General features: G+C 46.5%; 1 protein-coding gene across 4 annotated transcripts in view; it reads left to right on the forward strand.

Moving 5' to 3' along the window:
• Positions 1–256: 256 nt before the first annotated feature.
• TRAPPC12 (trafficking protein particle complex subunit 12) overlaps positions 257–20,431 on the forward strand; it is a 64,400-nt gene continuing 44,225 nt past the window's right edge. For 3 of the 4 annotated variants that reach the window (XM_028496800.2, XM_007100161.4, XM_028496802.2), the window contains exons 1-4: positions 257–381; positions 775–849; positions 8,158–9,375; positions 16,845–16,961. In XM_028496800.2, the coding sequence (XP_028352601.1) occupies positions 826–849; positions 8,158–9,375; positions 16,845–16,961 (1,359 nt within the window). In that variant the 5' untranslated portion in view covers positions 257–381; positions 775–825. The remainder of the gene's footprint in view (positions 382–774; positions 850–8,157; positions 9,376–16,844; positions 16,962–20,431) is intronic. The other variant, XM_007100162.4, reaches the window with a different exon arrangement.

Here is a 20,431-nt window from a genome sequence, read left to right on the forward strand (position 1 = left end):
TTTCTAGGGTGCTTTGGCCAGGAAAAAAAAGAGCTTAACCATCTCCCTTCCAGCTGCCCCTCTGCCACAGGTTTGTCGGTCGCCTCTGAGGGTCACAACGACTTCGCTCCCCAGTCCCAGGGAAGGGCTGGACTCCCCCGCGCATTCCCCGCCCCCGATTTCCACCTTGGGCCCACGCCCCGCCCACCGCAGCATGAACCGGAAACGCCCCGGGCGCTCGGCTCCTGCACTGGGCATGCGCGGGAGCAGGCGAGCGCAAGCCCAGAAGCCGCAGCAGGCGCCGATTCCAGTCCCTCCTTCCCGGCTTCCTCTGCCTTCTCCTTGCACGCTGGGTTACGGCTGTAGGTGACCCTTTCTCCAGCCCCAGGGGGCCGGTGGCAGGTGAGGACAGGGCCCGGGCTGTAGGGAGGGGGTCGTGCTGTCCCTAACCGCAGCCCCGCCGGCCCGCAGACACAGTACCCCGGGGGTCTTCTCTCCGGGTCTCCTCGCCGGGGTGTCCTCCCCGAGGGTCTCCTCCCCGGGGTTCTTCTCCCCGGGTCTCTCCTCTCCGAGGGTGTCTCCTCCCCGGTGTCTCGTCTCTGTTCCTCCTCCCGCCAAGCCCAGGCTGGTCCTGCCGGGTCCGCAGCGCGGGCCTTCCCTTCCGGGGGCGGCCGTTGGCTGCACACCCCCGGAGCAGCCCCCAACGCTTGGCACCGAAAGCTGGGGAGGGGTCTGCGGCCCAAGTCCCAGCTGTGGCCCTCAGTGACTTCTTAGTCCTGGTTTACTCTTCGGCAGGTGGACGTTCACAGTGACTCTCCCGACCAGACTCAGTATTGTGAGGGCAAAATGCGGTGGTTTGTGTCAAAGCATGTAAGTCTTGTAAATGTTGGCTGATTCCTTCCAGGTCAGAGCTGACTGATAAGAGTGCATATACTGGGAAGATCTGAAAACACTTTTATTGTAAAAGAGCATACGCCTCAAAGATGTGCTCTAAAATATGCCTGTTTTCCTCACCCTCATCCACAAAAGAGTTTGACCCCAATGAAACATTTCCTTGGACCTGCCATGTCTCTTTATAGCTACTGGAAAACACTGTATTTAAATACTTTTTGTTTCTTTTCGTCAGTTCAGAAGGTTTTGCTGGGTGGCATACAGCGAGTTAGGGCTCCTGTGTGATGGGCTAGGAGAAGGGATTGAGGACTGCACATAGGATAATATTCACCAGCCCTCACATCCTGTGATTTCAAACAGGATCTTCACCGTTCCAAGACGGTTACCACTCTGCTTCGTCATTAAACTTATAATTACTATGTTTATGTGCAGCTCCTCACAGTTTAAAAAGTTCCTGTGCGTCCATTGCTACTTAATCTTCATTATCCCAGTTTACAGAAGAGGAAGCCGAGGCTAAAAGATTAAATCATTTTCAGAGGTCACCTTATTTAGTAGTGAAGCTAAGACTCAAGCAGTTACTCAGAGCACTTTGTGCCACAGCCTGTGGCTTTCAGTCATGACCTGTCTAGGAGCCTTACAAGGAGAGCAGAGGCAGAAAAACTGTGTTGGAATCCTGTCAGCAGCAAGTATTGGCACTGTGGCTTTGGGCAAATCACTTGACTTTCTCTGCTGTATGATGGAGCCAATACTTTGTGAGTTGATCCTAAGGATTAAATAACGATAACTCATGTAAAATGCTTGATCTGTGGTGGGTGTTCTTTACGTGGGGCTTTTATAAATATGTGGTAATTAGATTCCTACCTCATGGCATAGTTCTTTCATGGAAATATGGTTTATGTTATTGCAACCTGGTAAAAGATTTGTAATTGCAGAGTCTTATGTCCAGAAAGGGAGCCTGAATAGCAGTAGTTTTCATTGTTCTTAGTGAATTTAAATCACTTAAAGTTAGTACTTTAAAAATACTTTAAGGCATTAATTAAGCTCATTGTGCAAAGGACTCAACTGGACAAAGTCCAATTTCTTCGCTAGCATTTTGGTGCTGACATAGGCTTAAAACCATGTCTATGATTTCATAAAATTTATTAAATCAATAGTAAGAGAAGCAGAGATTTATATCACATGCACATCAAGAACAGATTTATATGCTTTTCCATTTTTAGATTATGAAATGTAAAGACTGCACGTAACATACATGGAAAACACAAAGTTCAAGTGCAGACCCGACGCCGTCTTCTGCCTCTAGTGCTGCCAGCAGCTCAGACTCTCATGTGTCCCTCCCCCATGAAACCTCCCCTTGCTGTCACTTCCAAGCTCCTCCCCAGCCGAATTGTGTGTTATCACCTTGTTTTTGTGTTTGTGTTCCTAAAATAGTATGTTGTTTAATTTTCATGTTTTGAACTTTATATGGAAAATCATACTGTTTATTTTTCTACCGGTTCTGGGTGCAGAATTAGATTTGTGAGATTCAAACGTTGTTGCATTCACTATAGGATGGCTCATTCGTTTTCAGTGCTGTTTAGTATTCCATGTTTGAGTATACTGCTGTTTATTTATTATGGTGCCTATGGGCAGTGGTGGTTTCCAGATTTTTTATTTTGGGGGCTTTGAAAAGGGGGCGGTATTTTGTTTGTATTTTCTGTTTGTGACATTCATGGTCATAGCTTATGGTGCCCATGTGCAGGAGTTCCTCCGTGATACGTAAGTAGTGGGACCATTTTTGTCTCAACCAGGACTCTTGAGAGTGAAAAGAGGTGCTTAATTTTACTGCAACCATGGGTATAAAGTGGAATCATTCTAGAAAAATCAAGTTGTATGGCTGTTGAAGTCACAGGACACATGCTTGTGAAATGTGTATCCCTTTCACCTTGTTCAAATCTTTGTTCAAAATATTTTTCTGTTGGATCATCTGTAATCCTATTGATTTGTAGGAATTTTTAATATCATCTTGATGTTATGAAGTCTGAAAATATCAAGTGTAGGTGAATGTGTTGAACAAGAAGACTACTTACACACCGCTACTAAGTGTGTAAATTGGTACAACCACTTAGTAAAGCAATTTGGCGTTATCTGATAAAGAGGTGTATTCTCTATGAACGACCGACCGCACACGCTCAACTTTCAATAATGTCATGAAGGAGTTTTCACACGTACAGCAGGAGACATGTACAAGAATATTCATAACAGCACTGTCTGTAGATTCACAAACCTAACGCCGCAAATATCCGTCAACAGAAGAATAGATATTAGGCTGTGGAACCGTCTCGCAATAGGGCATCGTCGGCAAAGGTGAATCACAGCTTCACGCCACTCACAGGGTTGGTTCTCAGGTTAAAAGTGGGGAGGGGAAACTAAGGAAAAAACTGAGAAGTCTAACATGTCTGAGGAAACAAACGTGGAAAATTAAGGAAAAACAGGGGTGTGACAAATCTCAGAATATTAGCCCAGAAAAGGAGGGGAAGTAGGTGTTATAAACATTGTATCCACTGCAGTTTAATAAAAGTTGTTTATAGAAAAGGGACCTTCAGAAGAGTCAGGGAAAGGAGCAAGAACCTTCTAAGGGATTCCGGTGAAAGGAGTCAGAAAGCCGAGACGGGGCTTTCACCGCTGTCCCGTTCCATACATAGCCCTCTTTCCAGGGGCCGGTACGGCGTGTGTGTCACAGTTACTTAGTTTCCTCTCTGTCATCTCCTTGAGAGCCAGTAATGTAGCCTTAATGTAGTTGGTGTCTGAGACACAGTGGCGCTTGGCGAGCAATGATCCCTGACTTGCAGGGCGTCTCAGCCCAGTCCTTTGGCGGTGTTTCTAATAAATGTGTAGTTTCCATTCAGAAATTAAGGTAAACAATTGAATTTTTACTCCGGACTGGGTAACATCTGTGTGAACAGTGTCACTAGGAAACAGGTGACATTGATTTTCTAAATTAGATTGGATTAGAAACAAGGTGACTGGAGAGAATCAAAACATAGTTACAGACGTAAGCATTGACTTGAAAGAGCGTTCCTCTTAGCTTTCTTCGTTTCAGAAGATGATTTCTTTAAAAACAAGAGTTTTAGGTGAGTTGGTGAACGCAGAATTGCTTGTCAGAGTTTTATTCCTTGCCAAAGCTGTTCTTCAGAGAGGTTGCATCCCCTTATCAATAACTATGTTTCCCTAAACTTCCCCAGAACAGTCACTCCTACAAATCTTTGCCTATTTCACAGGTCAGAGTTTTTAAAATCATAGTTTTAATCTGGGTTTCTTTAATTATTGCTTAAGCAGTTGTTTCTTGCTGTAATGATCCAGTCCACATAATGACTGGGTCTCGATAGTGATGAGTCTTTTCTTATTGCATTGCCTTGTGAGAAGTAGTTCAAGGTCATCTGTGCACAGTCTTTCCTAGGTCCCCCCATTTTAGTCTGTCTTTCTCTATATCTTGTAATACACACAAATTAACCTGGCAGTGATTTCTGCTTACTTTAAGAGTAGACTTTTCTCCACTTTTCCCTGCATATAAAGAAAGTATCTATGTGACTTTGCCAGTTTTGACATTCTTCACTTTCTCCTGTAATTGTATGTATTGGACCTTTTCTTTTATCGTACGGTTTTTCACAGGTGTCCGTTAACGTAGTAACGGGGCATCTGGCATTATCACCTGCACTGTTTTTATTCCGAGAAGGGCCCAGTTAACCAGCAGTAGTTCCTGGCATCTCCCGGGTCCCAGGCACTGGGCTGGGCGCAGGGGTACTTCAGTCCTCAGGGGCTTAGTCGGGGGGCCTGCTTCCATTCCTGGTCAGATGAGTCCCATCACTTCTCTGGTTCTCAGTGTCCTCATCTGTGTTTTAGGGCAGCCGATGCCTGTCTCATCTGGCTGTTGCAAAGGTTAAACAAAGTCATTGCCGTTCCGTGGTCTTCATGCTTCGTCTTAGTGTCCTGCCTGGGGAGGACCAGGGAAAAGCCTTACACGTTGGGAAGCATCCACTCTGATGTTCCTGAGGCAGCCTCCCGTTGGAGATGTGAAACATTAGAAATAAAGGGGCTTTCGTTCCTTTTCATTGTATTTTTATTTATAGCTGATAATTATTAAGTGAATATGTAGTAAATGGGGAATTAGTAACTGACTATGCTGGTCAAGAAACTTCTCCAAAATGTTTAACTTTGAGCCTACTTTAAAGTAATCTTGCTTTTGGATCTCAGGGTGGTCCAGGCTATAAAAGGGAAAGAGAGCTAATTTGGAATACTGTGATGAAAGTGTTGACAGAGAAAAAAGTAATCTTATCTAGAGACCAGCTGAGTATAGTTTTTTTTTTGTTTTTTCTCTTTTTTATACAATTTTTAAAGGTTACAGTCCATTTACAGTTATTACAAAATATTGGCTATATTCCTCGTGTTGTGCAGTACATCCTTGTGGCCTGTCTCATAGCCAGTGGTTTGTACCTCTCGCTCCCCCACCTCTGTATTGCCTCTCTTCCACTCCCTGCTGGTAACCACTAGTTTGTTCTCTGTATCTATGAGTCTGCTTCTTTTTTTGTTATATTCACTTGTTTGTTGTATTTTTTAGATTCAACAAATAAGTGACATCATACAGTATTTGCCATTCTCTGACGTATTTCACTTGGCATAATGCCCTCCAAGTCCATCCATGTTGTTTCAAATAGAAAATTTTTGTTCTTTTTTATGGCTGAGTAGTATTCCATTGTGTGTACGCACGTGTGTGTGTGTGTGTGTGTGTGTGTATGTATATACACACATACATACATACTACATCTTCTTTATCCATTCATCTGTTGAAGGACATTTAGGCTGCTTTCATATCTTAGCAATTGTAAATAATGCTGCAGTGAACATTGGGGTACATGTATCTTTGAATTAGTGTTTTTTGGTTTTTTGGATGCATACCCAGGAGTGGAATTGCTGGGTCATATGGTAGTTCTATTTTTAATTTTTTGTGAAACCTCCATACTGTTCTCCACAGTGGCTGCACCAACTTACATTCCCACCAACAGTGCAGGAGGGTTCCCTTTTCTCCACACCCTTGCCAACATTTTTTGTGATCTTTTTGATGATAGCCATTCTGACAGGTGTAAGGTGGTATCTCACTGTGGTTCCGATTTACATTCCTCTGATGATTAGCGATGTTGAGCATCTTTTCACGTGCCTGTTGGCCACTTGCATTTCCTCTGTGGAAAAATGTCTATTCGGTTCTTCTGCCCATTTTTCAATTGGGTTGTTTGATTTTTTGTTGTTGAGTTGTATGAACTCTTTATATATGTTGGATATTAATCCCTTATCGGTCATATCATTTGCAAATATTTTCTCCCATTCAGTTGGTTGTCTTTTCCTTTCGTCAAGGTTTCCTTACCCGCGTCCCCTGCACCAGCAGGCGGACTCCCAACCACTGCGCCACCAGGGAAGCCCTGTGCAAAAACTTTAAGTTTAGTTATTTGTTTATGTTTGCTTTTTCTTTCCTTTGCCTTACAAGACAGATCCAAAAAAATATTGCTGCGATTTATGTCAAATAGTGTTCTGCCTATGTTTTTCTCTAGGAGTTTTATAGTATCCAGTCTTACATTTAGGTCTTTAATCTATTTTGAGTTTATTTTTGTATATGGTTTTACTATAGGCTGAAGTGTCTTGGGAAGGCTTGAGGGCAGAGGCAGAACTTCAGCTGCGTCTTAAAGAATGAGTAGGGTTTAAATGGCTGAGACCTCACACCCGTTAGGATGGCTGCTGTCAAAAAGACAGAAAATTAGCTAGTGCTGGTGAGGATGTGGAGAAATTGGAACCGTTGTACACTCCTGGTGGGGATGTAAAATGGTGTAATTAATGGAAGATAGTTTGGGTAGTTCTTCACAAGATTAAAAATAGAACTGCCACATGAATGATCCAGGAATCCCACTTCTGGGTTTTTATCCAAAAGAGTGGAAAGCAGGGTCTCGAAGAGATATTTGTACACCCATGTTCTCAGCAGCAGTATTCATAGGAGTCAAAAGGTGGAAGTAATCTAAGTGTTCATCAACAGATAAATGGATAAACATGGTATGTACATACAATGGGATATTACTTGGCCTTAAAAATAAGGAAATTCTGGGACTTCCCTGGTGGTCCAGTGGTAAAGAATCCACCTTACAATGCAGGGGACGTAGGTTCCGTCCCTGGTCAGGGAACTAAGATCCCACATGCCACGGGGCAACTAAGCCTGTGCACCGCAACTACTGAGCTCACGCACCTCAACTAGAGCCCACGTGCCACAACTACAGAGCCCACGTGCCCTGGAGCCTGCGCGCCACAACTAGAGAGAGAAAACCCACACGCCACAACTAGAGAGAAGCCCACGCATCTCGGTGAAGAGCCTGCATGCCGCAACTAAGACCCAACGCAGCCAAAAATAAATAAAAAATAATAATAATAATAAATCTTTTTTAAAAAATAAGGAAATTCCGACATATGCAATAACATGGGTGAACCTTGAGGACATTGTGCTCAGTGAAATAAGCCAAACACAAAAGGACAAATACCACGTCATTCCATAAATACCCTCTCTAGCGTAGCCAGATTCATGGAGACAGACAAGAGAATGGTGGTTGCCAGGGGCTGGGGGAGTGGGAGATGGGGAGTTAGTGTTTACTGTATTATTTATTTCAGTTCTGCAGGATGAGAAGAGTTCTGGAGATGGGTGGTGGTGATGGTCGCACAACAAACTGGATGTACTCAATGCCACTGAACTATACATTTAGCAGTGATTTCGGTGGTAGATTTTATATGATGTGTCTTTTACCACAAAAATAAATAAATGGCTGGAGAAATGGTGGCTATTGAATTTTAAACCATTTGAATATATAGCTGATAAACTGATAACCATTTTTAGCAAACTTTTATTTTTGTAAAGCAGTTTTAGATTCCCTGCAAAATTGAGAGGAAGGTGCAAAGACTTCTCATCTCCCTGCTTCCCCGACACAGGCAGAGCCTCCCGCATTATCCACATCCCTGCCAGATGGTGCGCTGGTTACAACTGATGGGCCTGCGTTGACACATCATAATCACCCAAAGTCCACAGTCTACGTTAGGTCTCGCTCTTCGTGTGGTACATTCTATGCATTTGAACAAATGTATATAATGATGTGTATCCACCATTACAAGGACACAAATTCACCATTTTTATAAATTAAAAAACAATTTCAATAAGATAAAATCGCAGTAGTAACTGAGACATAAGCTGATGAGGCTGATGCGTATTTGTCTTTGTTTCAGGTGACCATGGAGAGTGCTAAAGGTGCCGAGCAGCAGGCGCCCGAGCGGAGTGGTCCAGCCGAGGGGCCAGCCCAGAGCATGGCTCCGCAAGGGCCCCAGGAAGATCAGGGGCAGCTCCTCTATCACGAGGAAACTATTGATCTCGGTGGAGACGAGTTGGGGTCAGAAGACTCGAATAACTTAGTGGACAAGCTCGATGAGCCCATGATGGAGAGCGTCCTCATCTCTGATTCCCCGAACAACAGCGAGGATGGCGCGGGGGACCTGGGTTGTTTGCAGGATGTCGTGGAGACTGCAGAAGGCGGCGCAGCTCACAGACGGGAAGGCGGCGTAGATGAAGAAGCGCTGGACGCTCTGAGTGATGACGGTGAAAGTGAGGGAGAGGACACACCTAAAGACGTCTCGGACATGACCCCCGACAGCAGAGCATCGTTGAAGGAAGACCCAGAGCAAGAGGAGGTGAAAGACCTGCCCACCTTTGAGCACGAGGGTGCAGAGGACTTGGGCCCAGGGGACGTGAGGGCGCCCGCGGCGGGGCCGGCATCGGGACTGTCCCCCCGGCAGCCGTCCCCCAAAGACGAGCCGGTGCCCATGTGCACCATCTTCAGCCAGCCGCCGCCCGCCGGCTCCCAGCCCCAGGTCCTGCGCGATGGCTTCGAGTCCCAGATGGTGAAATCGCCCAGTTTCAGCGGCGCGAGCGAAGCGGCCGCCAGGACCCCTCCTCAGGTGGTCCAGCCGAGCCCCAGCCTGAGCAAATTTTTTGGCGATCCAACCAGCACTAACTCCTTGGCCTCAGACTTCTTTGATTCCTTCACAACCTCCACCTTCATCTCCGTCAGTAATCCCAACGCCAGCCCTTCGATTCCAGAAAGCTTGTCTTCACTCGCCACTACCCCAGTGGGAGAAAACTCCCTGGGTTCTGCCGACCCTTCTTACTCCCCAGGGACGGAAAGATCAGAGTCAGGTGTTTCCACAGCTTCTCTGGAAATTCCTCAGTCTCCAAAACCGTTTTCGCAGATCCAGGCTGTGTTTGCCGGGAGCGAGGACCCCTTTGCCACCGCCCTGAGCATGAGCGAGATGGACCGGAGAAACGACGCCTGGATTCCCGGGGAGGCGACCAGGAGCGTGCTGATTTCGGTCACCACCCAGCAGTACAGCACGGTGTTCGTGGACAAGGAGGACCTCACCATGCCGGGCCTCAAGTTCGACAACATCCAGGTGAGAGTAGAGGGGGGCTTTGGAGCGCACGTGGGCTGGTGGGCGCGTCTTCTCAGCGCGACTGGTGGTTCTGTGTCCGCAGCTCATTCCTTTTCGTCTGTTTCTGTTTCATGTATGTACATGTGTAAAAAACCTTTTGAGGGTTGAAAAACCCTTCTTTTTCAGCAGTTCCAAAGATTGTGATTGCGAGAATCTTTATGATGTCACTAGGTAATTTGGAACCCTGCTGATTTCTCTGATACAGTGTGGTTTAGGTACTGATCAGAGTCTTAGAAATCTAAGTACCAACAAGGTATTTGCATCACAGTTCTCTGAAGTAGTTCTGAACTTTGCGTGATCAGTTTGTTTATGACATTTGAGCTCTAGTAAATGATAAATCCCCGTTCCTTTTTTTACATATGGAAAACTATATCTGCAATACATATAATGTGCTTGATGTAGAAAGAGTTCTTATAGATTCGGTAAAAAAAAAACACGAATGGCCCCTCAAAATAATAAATCATAAAAATATATAACTATTACATACAGTAAATAGCAATATTAAAAAGTTCAATCTTACCAGTAATCAAAGGTGATAAAGTTATTTTCATTTTCTGTTGTCTAAGTTATTTATAATTATTCCATGTTTGTTAGAATGTGAGAAAATAGCCTGCTTAAGCAGCCCCGGTGGGACTGATAATTTGGTACAAACTTTCTTAAGTAAAGTTGTAAAACGCACGTCCAGAGGTGCATATCCTTTGACCCAGAAATCCCACCCTTAGGGATTATTTGTAAGGAAATAATCTCACTGATGTACAAATACCCGGCTTTGGGGCTGCCCATCAGAGTGAGGTTTATAATTGCAAAGAAACTGAAACCATCTGAAAGTCCATTATCAGGACTTTCAGGCTGATAATGGCTGGTTGAATACACTTGACACATCTTGTTTTTTCAGTGGAATATTTACGTAGGTATTAAAAATGATATTTTATAGAAATAAATATTTTTATCGTGAAAAAAAGAAAAAATAAAAATGATGTTATAGCAGAATACTTAATGAGGTTCGTATTTTATAAGATGGCATGTGGCCTGCCTTTCGTGATAATGTTTTTGTCGGTACGTGTGTACGTCCACGTGAGGTTCGCTCAGTTGCATGTCAGGTGTAGTTTGTCCTGCCCGCTTGCAGGTGGGATCAGCAGTGTCTGTGCCACACGAGGTCCTGCGTGGGCCTCTCCTCTGGGAACTGAAGGAGGACCCTGCGGTCCTCAGCAGGCCCTCCCGGGGGAAGGAGTCCCCCCTTCCCACACACTCGGCAGGGTCAGAAAGCCCAGTGCAGGCGGTGGAGCCCTGAGCCCCAGGAGGCCGAGTCCCGTAAGAAGTAGAGTGGCTGCTGGAGAAGTGAGGCCAGTTGGCTGTTTTTCTCAGTAACTGAAGTGAAAGCCTGCAGGTTCCGGATATTTTGCACGTCCGTCTCTACAGCGTGTTTGCTCGCCAAGCACATCTTCCGTGGGGGCTTCCTGCCCACCAGGCGCTGTCCTCAGCCCCCTTCTCCACCCGCACGAGCAGAGTGTACTGAACGTGAATTTACCTCCACAGGGTCTTTTCGGTGAATCACAGTTATGGACTCTGGTTTCAGGGATATTGGATGTTCGGGATTCGATGACTTAACGCAGTGGCTCCCAACAGGGTGCGCTTAGAACCGTGTAGAGGTGCTTCACTGTGGTCGCCTAAAGGGCTGGGCTGAGCACGTGAGCTTTCATGGACGGGGCTGGGGATGCTGAATGCTCCGGGGCGGCTGGCTAGTCGCCTGCAGTAAAGCACGTTGGTCAGTCTCGAGTTGGGGAACACAAAGTGCTGATGTTCGTTACTAGTTTAACCCAGATTGAATCAGGCATGGAGGCCCTTTCTACTAGTGAAAAGCACGGGTTCTGTGATAGCTCCTCTGCAGCTTTGAAGCTTCCAGGTGGCTAATTGTGAAATAAGCAGGGCATTGGGTGAATCAGCCAGGGTCGGGGAGCCCGCTGCATGGACAGGACCCACACTAGCGGCCAGCCAGGAGACAGCGTGTTTCCTTTCTGCTTCCTTTAAATCCCAAGGCAGTGTCTTCCGTACCTCTTGCAATTCACAGTGATTGTTTGGGAAACCTCATGGTAAACTGAAATATGAATTAAGAATAGTTCCTAGGGCTTCCCTGGTGGCAGTGGTTGAGAATCCGCCTGCCGATGCAGGGGACACGGGTTCGCGCCCCGGTCCGGGAAGATCCCACGTGCCGCGGAGCGGCTGGACCCGTGAGCCGTGGCCGCTGAGCCTGCGCGTCCGGAGCCTGTGCTCCGCAACGGGAGAGGCCACAACAGTGAGAGGCCCGCGTACCACAAAAAAAAAAAAAAAAGAATAGTTCCTAAAATGTTTTTGACTTTCCCGTAGAACAAATGTGCTGGTTGTTTCTTCACCTGTGTCTCTTCAGTTGTATATTATCGTTCAAAGAACTTTTCATTCCCAGGATAGAAAAGAAAAACTGTGTGGTTTACCTTGGAAATGCTGTGTTTATTTGCCAGAGGACCTAAGATCGGGGTAGAACACATCTATTAACTCACTGTGTACACCAAGCTCGTAAGAGGTCAACCAAGCATTTGTTGGGGTTACCTGTTCACAAGTTTCTCCCTGTGCCATTGTAACTTGCAACATTGTTCCAAGTCAGCTTTCTAAAACACCTCGAAATTTTTCCAAATTGCTCACCTATTGGTGCCTAATTAAAAATTCCTTCCTATGGGATAAAATCTGGGGGGGAATTGTTAAATTGTTTCCTTATGAAGTGACTTCTACAGCAGGCTGAGTTAAGTTAGGGGCCATGAAGATGAGCATGTAACGCTTCATCCAACCACACAGCATCAAAAGAGGAATGTCAGCATTTTTAACTAATTAGAGTCTTAGATGGCCTGTGTTCTTAAAGAGATAAATGGAAAGTTTGTGGGGAAATGATCGTTCAGAAATTTTCAGAACCAGTGAAGAATGGAAGTTGGAGAATATTTGTATGAAGCTTGTTCAGTAAGGAGAGAGAGAGAGGGAGTAAAGGAGGGAGAGGGAGCGAGACAGAAGAGATAAGTAAATAGAAGCAGCAGAATGTCAGTGGTAAAGGTAGTAAGATCGTGAAGGGAAGATAGTAGGCTGGGGACTCAGAATGCTGTGGCCTTGCTGGTGGATCTGGAAACCCAACGTCCAGACTTGAGACTGGGCCTTTCCACCACCCTGTCTGATTCTGTTCCCTGATTCTTTCCTTCCCCTCGCCCTTCCTGCAATTTGGATTTGACGGGAATCCCATCAGGGAAGCCCACAGTTTGTGAAAACCACTTTCCTGGGCCATGCTAAGTCCCTGTGTTGGAAACCTGCAGATGGCCGAAGACGTACCTGTTCCTGCAGGTCTGCTAGCTACGAATTCTCTCCCCTTTAAGTCTGAAGAAATTTCATCTTCACTATCAAAGCTCTTTTTGCTGGAAATGCAGTGTGTTTACAACATGTAGACTTGGAGGTTGACTCAGCTTTATTCCTTTCAGCACTTTGAAGGTGTCCTTTCATGGTCCTCCAGTTGGTAGCGTTGCTCATGTGAAGTCTGTAGTAATTTTTATCTTTGCTCTTCTGTACCTAGTGTATATGTTTTCCTCTGGTTGGTTTTAAGATTTTATCACTGGTTTTCAACAGTTTGATTCTGATGTGCCTTCCCATGGTTTTCTTTTAAGTTTGTCTTGCTTAGGTTTCATTCACCCTGTTGGATTTGTGGCTTTATTATTTTCATCAATTTTGGAACATTTTTGGTCATTGCTTCTTCAGTTAGCTCTTCTGTTTTTCACTCTCTCTCCTCTGCTTCTGGGAACTCCAGTTTCACGTATTACTTGATATTACTAATGAGGTCATTAAAGATCTGTTTCTGTTTTTGTTTTCAGTCATTTTTCTCTGTGTACTTAAGTTGGGGATTCTGTCGTTCTGTCCTTCAGTTTGTTCATCTTTCCTTCTGCACTTTGTAGTTTGCCGCTAATGCTAGTCAGTAAATTTTTCGTCTCTATAATTTCCATTTAGTTCCTTTCTATATATTTTTCTCTCCTCATCCTGTTCAAGTTTTACTTTAGATCTTTGAGCACATTTATAATAGCTCTTGCACAGTTCTATTCCAAAAATTCCATCAGTTCTGTAATTTCAGAGTCTATTTGTATTTACTTCTTCTTTTGGTCATGAGTCACGTGTGCCTGCGTTTTCACGTGTCTCGTGATTTTTTTATCAGAGGGTGGATACTGTGGATTTCCTAATGTTGGGTGTCTATATTTTGTCATCTCTCCCTTCAAAAAGACTTGTGTTGTGTTCTGGCCAGCAGATTTATTTGATCCTTTTCAGGTTTATTTTTTAGCTTCTTAGGGTGAGTTTAGAGTAGCTTGTATACTTGGGTGACCTTTCTGACGCCTGTACCGAGTGCCTGTGTGTCCGAGAGCGCTCTGCAGTGGTTGGCCTGGACTGGACATCTCTCAGCCCCAAGTGAGCTCACAGCTGCCCTGTCCCTGCTCCCCGTCCTCAGAGCATCCACCCTTCGCACGCACCGTTTACCGCTCAGCGGTACCCTCGAGGGCCCACGCGGATTTCCAGCCCTGCTCTGTGTACGGTTCCGTCCTGTCTGGTGCTCTGACTGCCAGGTCCAGCCAGCTGCCCTCCAGCTCCCAGCCGGTCCCCGCTCGGCGAGTTCCCCGGGCTCGGTGTGCCCCCCGCACCACTGTGGTCCACCGCTGCCTTTAGGTTCAAGAGCTCAGCTCCTCTTCTCCCTTGTCTCAGGTCACATCCTTCTCTGTGTCGGAAGACACTTGTGTGTCTGTGTTTTCCGTGTTCTGGTTGTTTACATTAGGACGATAAGCCCAGGCTGGGTCCCTCTGTGACGGACAGAAGCAGAAGTTGCTGCCGCCGCGTTTGTTCGCCGCATTCACGGGTGGGCCTGGTTCCCCTTTCTCAGGTTCCTGATGTGAAGGATGCTGATCTACGCTGAACGTGTGTGTGAGGTAGGGAGGGTCTGGAGCGGCCCGTGCGAGCCGCTTTGTAACCGCCCTGAGGCCGGCGCATCAGTGAACGGCTTCCCTTAAACACCGATTTGCTTAGGGCCCCCTACGAAAGGGGTTTGGCTTTGTTTTTGTCTTTACAGCTTAATTAAGATACAATTCACATACCATGTAATTCACACATCTGATTTACAATTCAGTGGTTTTTAGCATTTTTGACAGAGCTGTGCAGCCATCACCACACTCAATTTGTGGAACATTTTCATCACCCCAGAAGGAAGCCGCGGGCCTTTTTGCTTTCAGTTCCCATCCCTGCACCCCAGCCCAGCTGCAGGCAACCACTGACCTGCTTTCCATCTCTCGGGGTTCTCCTCTTCTGGACACTTCATACAAATGGATCACACGACTTGTGGTCTGTCCTGACTGGCTTCTTTCATTGAAGCATGTTAGAGAGTCATCCGAATTGTAGCAGGTGTCAGTGCGTCACTCCTTTCTATTGTCAGATACGGTTGACCTCGAACAACACGGTTTGCACTGTGCGGGTCCGCTGACTGCTGGGTTACACAGTAAACCTGTGGTTAACATCTTGAGGAACATCCAAGCTGTCTTCCAAAACGGCTGCACCATTTTACACGCCACCAGCGACGTACGCGGGTTCCGATGTCTCCACAACCTCGAGCTTGGAGTTGGTTTTGTTTTTCTTTGTTGGGATGCCGTCTTTTGGGGCGGTTTCACTCCCCCGGACTAAGAGGACAGAGCCCTCCCGGGAGGAGCAGCCGTGTTTCTCGTCGGCGCCCAGGCAGAGCGCCGGGCGAGGCTGGGCCCCTGTCCTTTCAGCACCACTGCCTGTGACCGCATGTGTCGTCAGGCTTCCTGACGGTAAAGCCCGAAGCCCGTACTCTGGGAGTCAGCTCCTCTGGCTTTTGCTTTGACTTCATCCATTAAAGCTTAGAAGGCACTGCTGAAGCTGTTCCCGCACTGCAGGTGGGGAGGCCCCTGCAAGCTGAGATCCAGCACCCGACTCGCTCACGCCCGGGCTCCGCACGCTTCCCTGCCCTGGGCGCCCTCCCCTGAAGGGTTGCTGATTGGAAGGGGTCCCTGGGGTTCTAGCTGGATCCCACCCCGCATAGCTCACAGGACATCCTGGGGAGGAAGCTTGCTCCCCTCGCTCCAGGCAGCATGGAGGCTCTGCGGCAAAGGCGCCGTGACCCCCGTGTCAGAACTGCCTTCAGCTGAGTGACACGACGAGAGCCAGTCCATGTTAGGGCGTTTTGTCGCGTCTTTGGGCTTTCAGGGGTGAGATGTTTGTCAGTTCTACATATGCTCATGTCTCAGGAGCTTCCCTGCTAACTCAGGTGTTAACTAACAGAATTTTAAAGGGCAGGAGATTTTCGCAGTGTGGTCTTACTAACTGAGAAGGTTGCAGGGATGGAGAAGTTAGATGGGTCTTCCCTCGGGCGGCATTAAGATGTGATTTTGCCCTTTCCTGGTTCGCAGTTCCTCTGGCTCAGATAAAGCTCCTTGTCTGATAGGAGTTACATTTGTGCAAAGCTTTATGGAGCCATATGGCTGAGTTCTTTTTATTCCGCCCTTTAATTATCCCTCCTAGATCAGTTAGCCACTTCTGTGGTTCTGGCATCTGAAGTATTTCACCTTACCCTCTGAAGGCAAAAAAATCATAGAGCTGCAGCTTCTATATCTCTGTCCCTGTGTAAGACGCGCGGCTTGGTCTCTGAGCACCTGGGCCTCCACCCTCGCTCCTCCCAGGTTTCTCCTGGGTCACTTGGCCCTGGATGACCCCTCTTCCCCCGGCCTCGCCCATCTGTCCTCCTGTGCGGTCACTCAGCCCAGGGGCAGGTGGGTCTAACCCGAGGCTTGGGCTGAGAGAGCCCCTGCGTGGAGGCTGATGGGGGCCTTTCCGGAGCAGCCCGCTCCCCGAGCGGGGGGCCCAGCAGAGGGAGGGACCCCTGCTCTCCTTGGGCTCGGGAGAGATGCAGCCCGGGGCCACCACTAACTGTTCTAGCCAGGCCCTAGGGGTTCGGGGGCCAGGCCGGCCGGTAGCTTGGCGGGATGCGGGCAGAGGGCGCTCAGGCCTGCTCGCCCCAGCCTGGGCCCCACCGTGCATGCCGCTTCTCCCAGGGGCGGTGTCGCTCACGCCCCCCATGCCCCGTGCCTCCGGCCCCCCCGCCTGGCTTGCTGTGCCCCTTACATAAGCCTGGTACAGGCGCTGGTGATTCACTGCTTCCTCTCCAAGAGAAAGAGCCATTCTAAACTGCACATTTTATTAAAGATCGTGATACCTTAGCATCTGGTTTATTGAAGTTTGACTGTACTGTAACCACATTTTGACCTCCATACACCAATGGAGAAAAAAGAAATTTTGGTTAACTATGGGTTCTGGTTAGCTGAGTTTAATTAACATTTTATTGTCCTGACATGTTTTTCTTACATTCTTTCAAGGGAGATGCAGTTAAAGACCTAATGCTTCGCTTCCTGGGTGAAAAAGCTGCAGCAAAGAGACAGGTCTTAAACGCCAACTCTGTAGAACAGTCTTTTGTTGGATTGAAACAGCTCATTGTAAGTAAGAGTGTATTTGATTTTCTGTGGGTTTTTTTTTTTTTTTTTTGATAAGTCCTGCTTCCCTTCATAATATTTTCCCTCCAGTTAATTACTTTGAGTATTTTATCCTAAGCCCTTGCACATAAATAGAATTTTGTTGGATTAGATAACCAGTCCTGTGCAGCAAAGAGCATCATGTTAACGTACTTTTTATTTTTTAAGTCCAGTTTTTAAGAAGCATTATTTCAAATGATCAAGTTACTTGAAGCAGTATATACTTTGATTGAATATGCTTCATCAAAAATAACTAGAGTGAAATAATTTTATGTTGATTTTCTTAAAATACTCTGTTTTCTCCACTTGGCATAGAAGGTTTATTATTAAATGAGTGGATTCCCCAGAAATGCACACAAAAGCCTTTATTCATTAACAGGAGTAAGTGCAAACACCAGAGAGAGACGCTGTTCTGAAATAGGAAACTCCGACTGCAGGCATTTTAAGCTGGGCGGGGCAGATGCTTCTGGTGGCCTGTGAGCCACTGGAAACTGTCTCCCCCACAGCATCTTTTATGATGTTACAAAAGCTTGTGTCCTCAAAAAGGTCAGTAAGAAACACTTGCTTAAAGAAAAGAGAGAGAGAGAGACCTAAAAAAAAGAAAAGAAAGAAACACTTGCTTAGGCGGTTTGCTGATATTTTCACGTTGAAACCAATTAAAGTTTAGTTTTTAGTAAATGTAAATCAAATGTTTCATTGAGTTTCTTTCACTGAAGTGATTCTAGACTCATTCCCATGAATGAGAAGCTTTGGGAAGGAAAGATGTGGAGATAGTCTATTTTTAAAAGGGAGAGAGAACAGCAAACCTTGAAGTGTCTGTATGCATTATCGTTTGTTAGTGAAGTTACAGGTCTTAGAAGGTAACTGTGTCCACGGCCACAGTGGACACAGTGGAATGAACACGTCTCCCTTGTGGAGTGGGCCCCGCTGTCGTTCCCTTTACTTGGCCAGCGTTGTGAGCAGTCGGCTGTACCCAAAGTGTGACTTGCAATGATAAGCTTAGAGACGACACGCGGAGCCACACACAGTCGGTGTCATTAATTCTCAGGCCATCTTTTTACCTCCTTTGATTACTCCTGATGTTAATAAATGTATGCGGTGGTTTGATTGTTTTTCATACATTGAAAATACTTGAGGCCAGTAGAAATTTTGTTAACAGTCCTAACAAGGAGACCTGTTTAAGGTGGGAAATGTATTCCTGAAAAGACTGTTACCTTGCCCTGGCATTTTAATTATGTCCTAAAATAATTGCTCTCGTCTTTAAGACTAAGAAAGAGTTTCTCAGTGTATTTTCCTAAGTGCTGTCAGAGCCTAAGATTGTAACTTACAGGGAAATGAACGTCACAACCTCTGGAGAAAGACATTTTAATCACTTCAGTGGTGTCATATGTGGCGGTTAATGATTTCCTTTGAGTCGTAGGTGGGGAAGAGATATGCACGTACTATGAGTTACTTGAGTGATTTTTATTGGACTATTTTTCTCATGTTTTGGAAGTTGTGGAATATGCCTATGTTCAGTTTCTCAAATAGAGTCTATATCTTACTTCCTAGTTTAAAAAAAGTCATATTTATTTAAGCTTAGATCTTTTTCCCATATCTGAATACCTTCATTATCAGAGTTCTACATGTCATTTACAATAATTATGAGATTTTTCAGATTTTCTCCACAGCACTTTAAGATTAACATGGTATATTTAAATTCTAATTTTAAAAACAATTTCTTTACCAAAACATTTCTGACATCTACTATTGAAAATGGAGGAGGACCACCAAGAATTGGGAACTAGAGGTGGAAAGCAATGAGATAGAAATAGCACAAGACACTCTGGAGAAATCCGTAATTATCATCAAGCAGCAGGCGGCCTATAATCACAGGCCCCAGCTCGCGCGGGTTGCGGAGCTGAGGTCCCGCTGTCCTGAAGGAAGGGGGCGCCGGGCATTAGAGCCAATGCTGTGTCGTCGCCCCGGCCTGTCCTCGGATCTCCTTCATCCCCTCCTGCACACCTGCTACCTGGCTCGCCCATCAGGCCACCCAGAGCTGTGCAGGGAGATGGGGAGGAGGGGGCAGAGGCCAGCCCTGTCTCCTCCAGCCTTTTTCTGAGAATAGAGAGGGACCCTGGCCCTGCCGGCTCTACCTCACCTCTGAGAGAGAGCGAAAGAGCATCCGAAAGCTGAAGGCAGTGCACACTCTTTCGATGCTGGAGAAGTAACCCCCGCCTCCCTGCATCCAGCGCACACGTCTGGGCGTACACGCACACGCACATACACGCGTGCACACCCATGCACACGTGCGCACGCTTGACGTGTGGGATAGAGGCGGCGTCCACCCTGCGTCCTCACTGGACACTCACACAAGGACAAGAGCTGGAAAGAGTGAAAGTGAAGCAGGCGCCGCTTGCCCGCCGCAGCAGCAGGATGGAGGCCAGGGGCGGAACCCACACCGAGGGGCCGTGCAGGATGGGCACGGGGGACGTGTGTGGGAAGAGCCGCGTGGCAGGTTATTGGGGAAAGAAGGGAATGAACTGATGCATGAAGGGCATGGCATTAACTGGATGTTCAAGTGGGAAAATAAAAAGACCGCTGCTTCTAAGAAGACCCAGAAGGGAATTCCAAGTGAAGTAATTTCAAAAACTAGAAGAGACTCTTAGCGACTCGGGCCAGAGAAGCACTTCTTAACAAGACACAAAAAACTAAACCTTCCAGGAAATGTCGATAACCTGACTACTTTGAAATTTAAAACTGTGTTTAACAAAAACACCATAAATAGCATTTAAAAATGAGAGAAAATATTTGAAATATACATCAAGACCTTCGTCTGATTTATAAGAAACAGATACAGCCCGATAGAAAAAAACAGGCGACAGATATGACGATGCAGTTCATGGACACCAGACAGCCAATAAGCATGGAAGAAATGCTCAGCCTCATTGGGACCACAGAAACCTCAGTGAAACAAGAGCGTCCGGCGTGTCAACCCCATCGTATTGGTAGCACCAGATGTCAGCAGGGGTGCGTGTGCGGGGTGCCTGAACCGGAAGGGCTGCCTGCAGAGCAGTTTAGCAGCAGCTGGTAAAATACATGGCTTGTGCCGCTTTCAATCACATACTTTAGGAAGACTCTGTACATGTTCATGAAGATATGTTCAGGAATGTGCTGTATGATTTGTATTGGCCAAAAACTTTATTAAAAACCATAATATGCACAAGAGCCACGTTCATCAGTATGGATAAATTTCCAGAACAGTGCTGAGCAAGAAAAACGAAGTGCGAAGACTGCCTGTAATGCCCCGGCTCGTATTCATGCTTGAAAACAAGCTGATAATCCCTCAGCCTCAACTCTGAGACCGGGAGGGCCCTGGAAACCTCGAACTAGTTTTGGCCGCAAATCTGCCTTGGCCAGGTTCACCCGGTGCCAGCCCTGGACGTTCTCCGCGT

The sequence above is a fragment of the Physeter macrocephalus genome, chromosome 12, assembly GCF_002837175.3.
Source record: "Physeter macrocephalus isolate SW-GA chromosome 12, ASM283717v5, whole genome shotgun sequence".
NCBI classification, from domain to species: Eukaryota; Metazoa; Chordata; class Mammalia; order Artiodactyla; family Physeteridae; genus Physeter; species Physeter macrocephalus.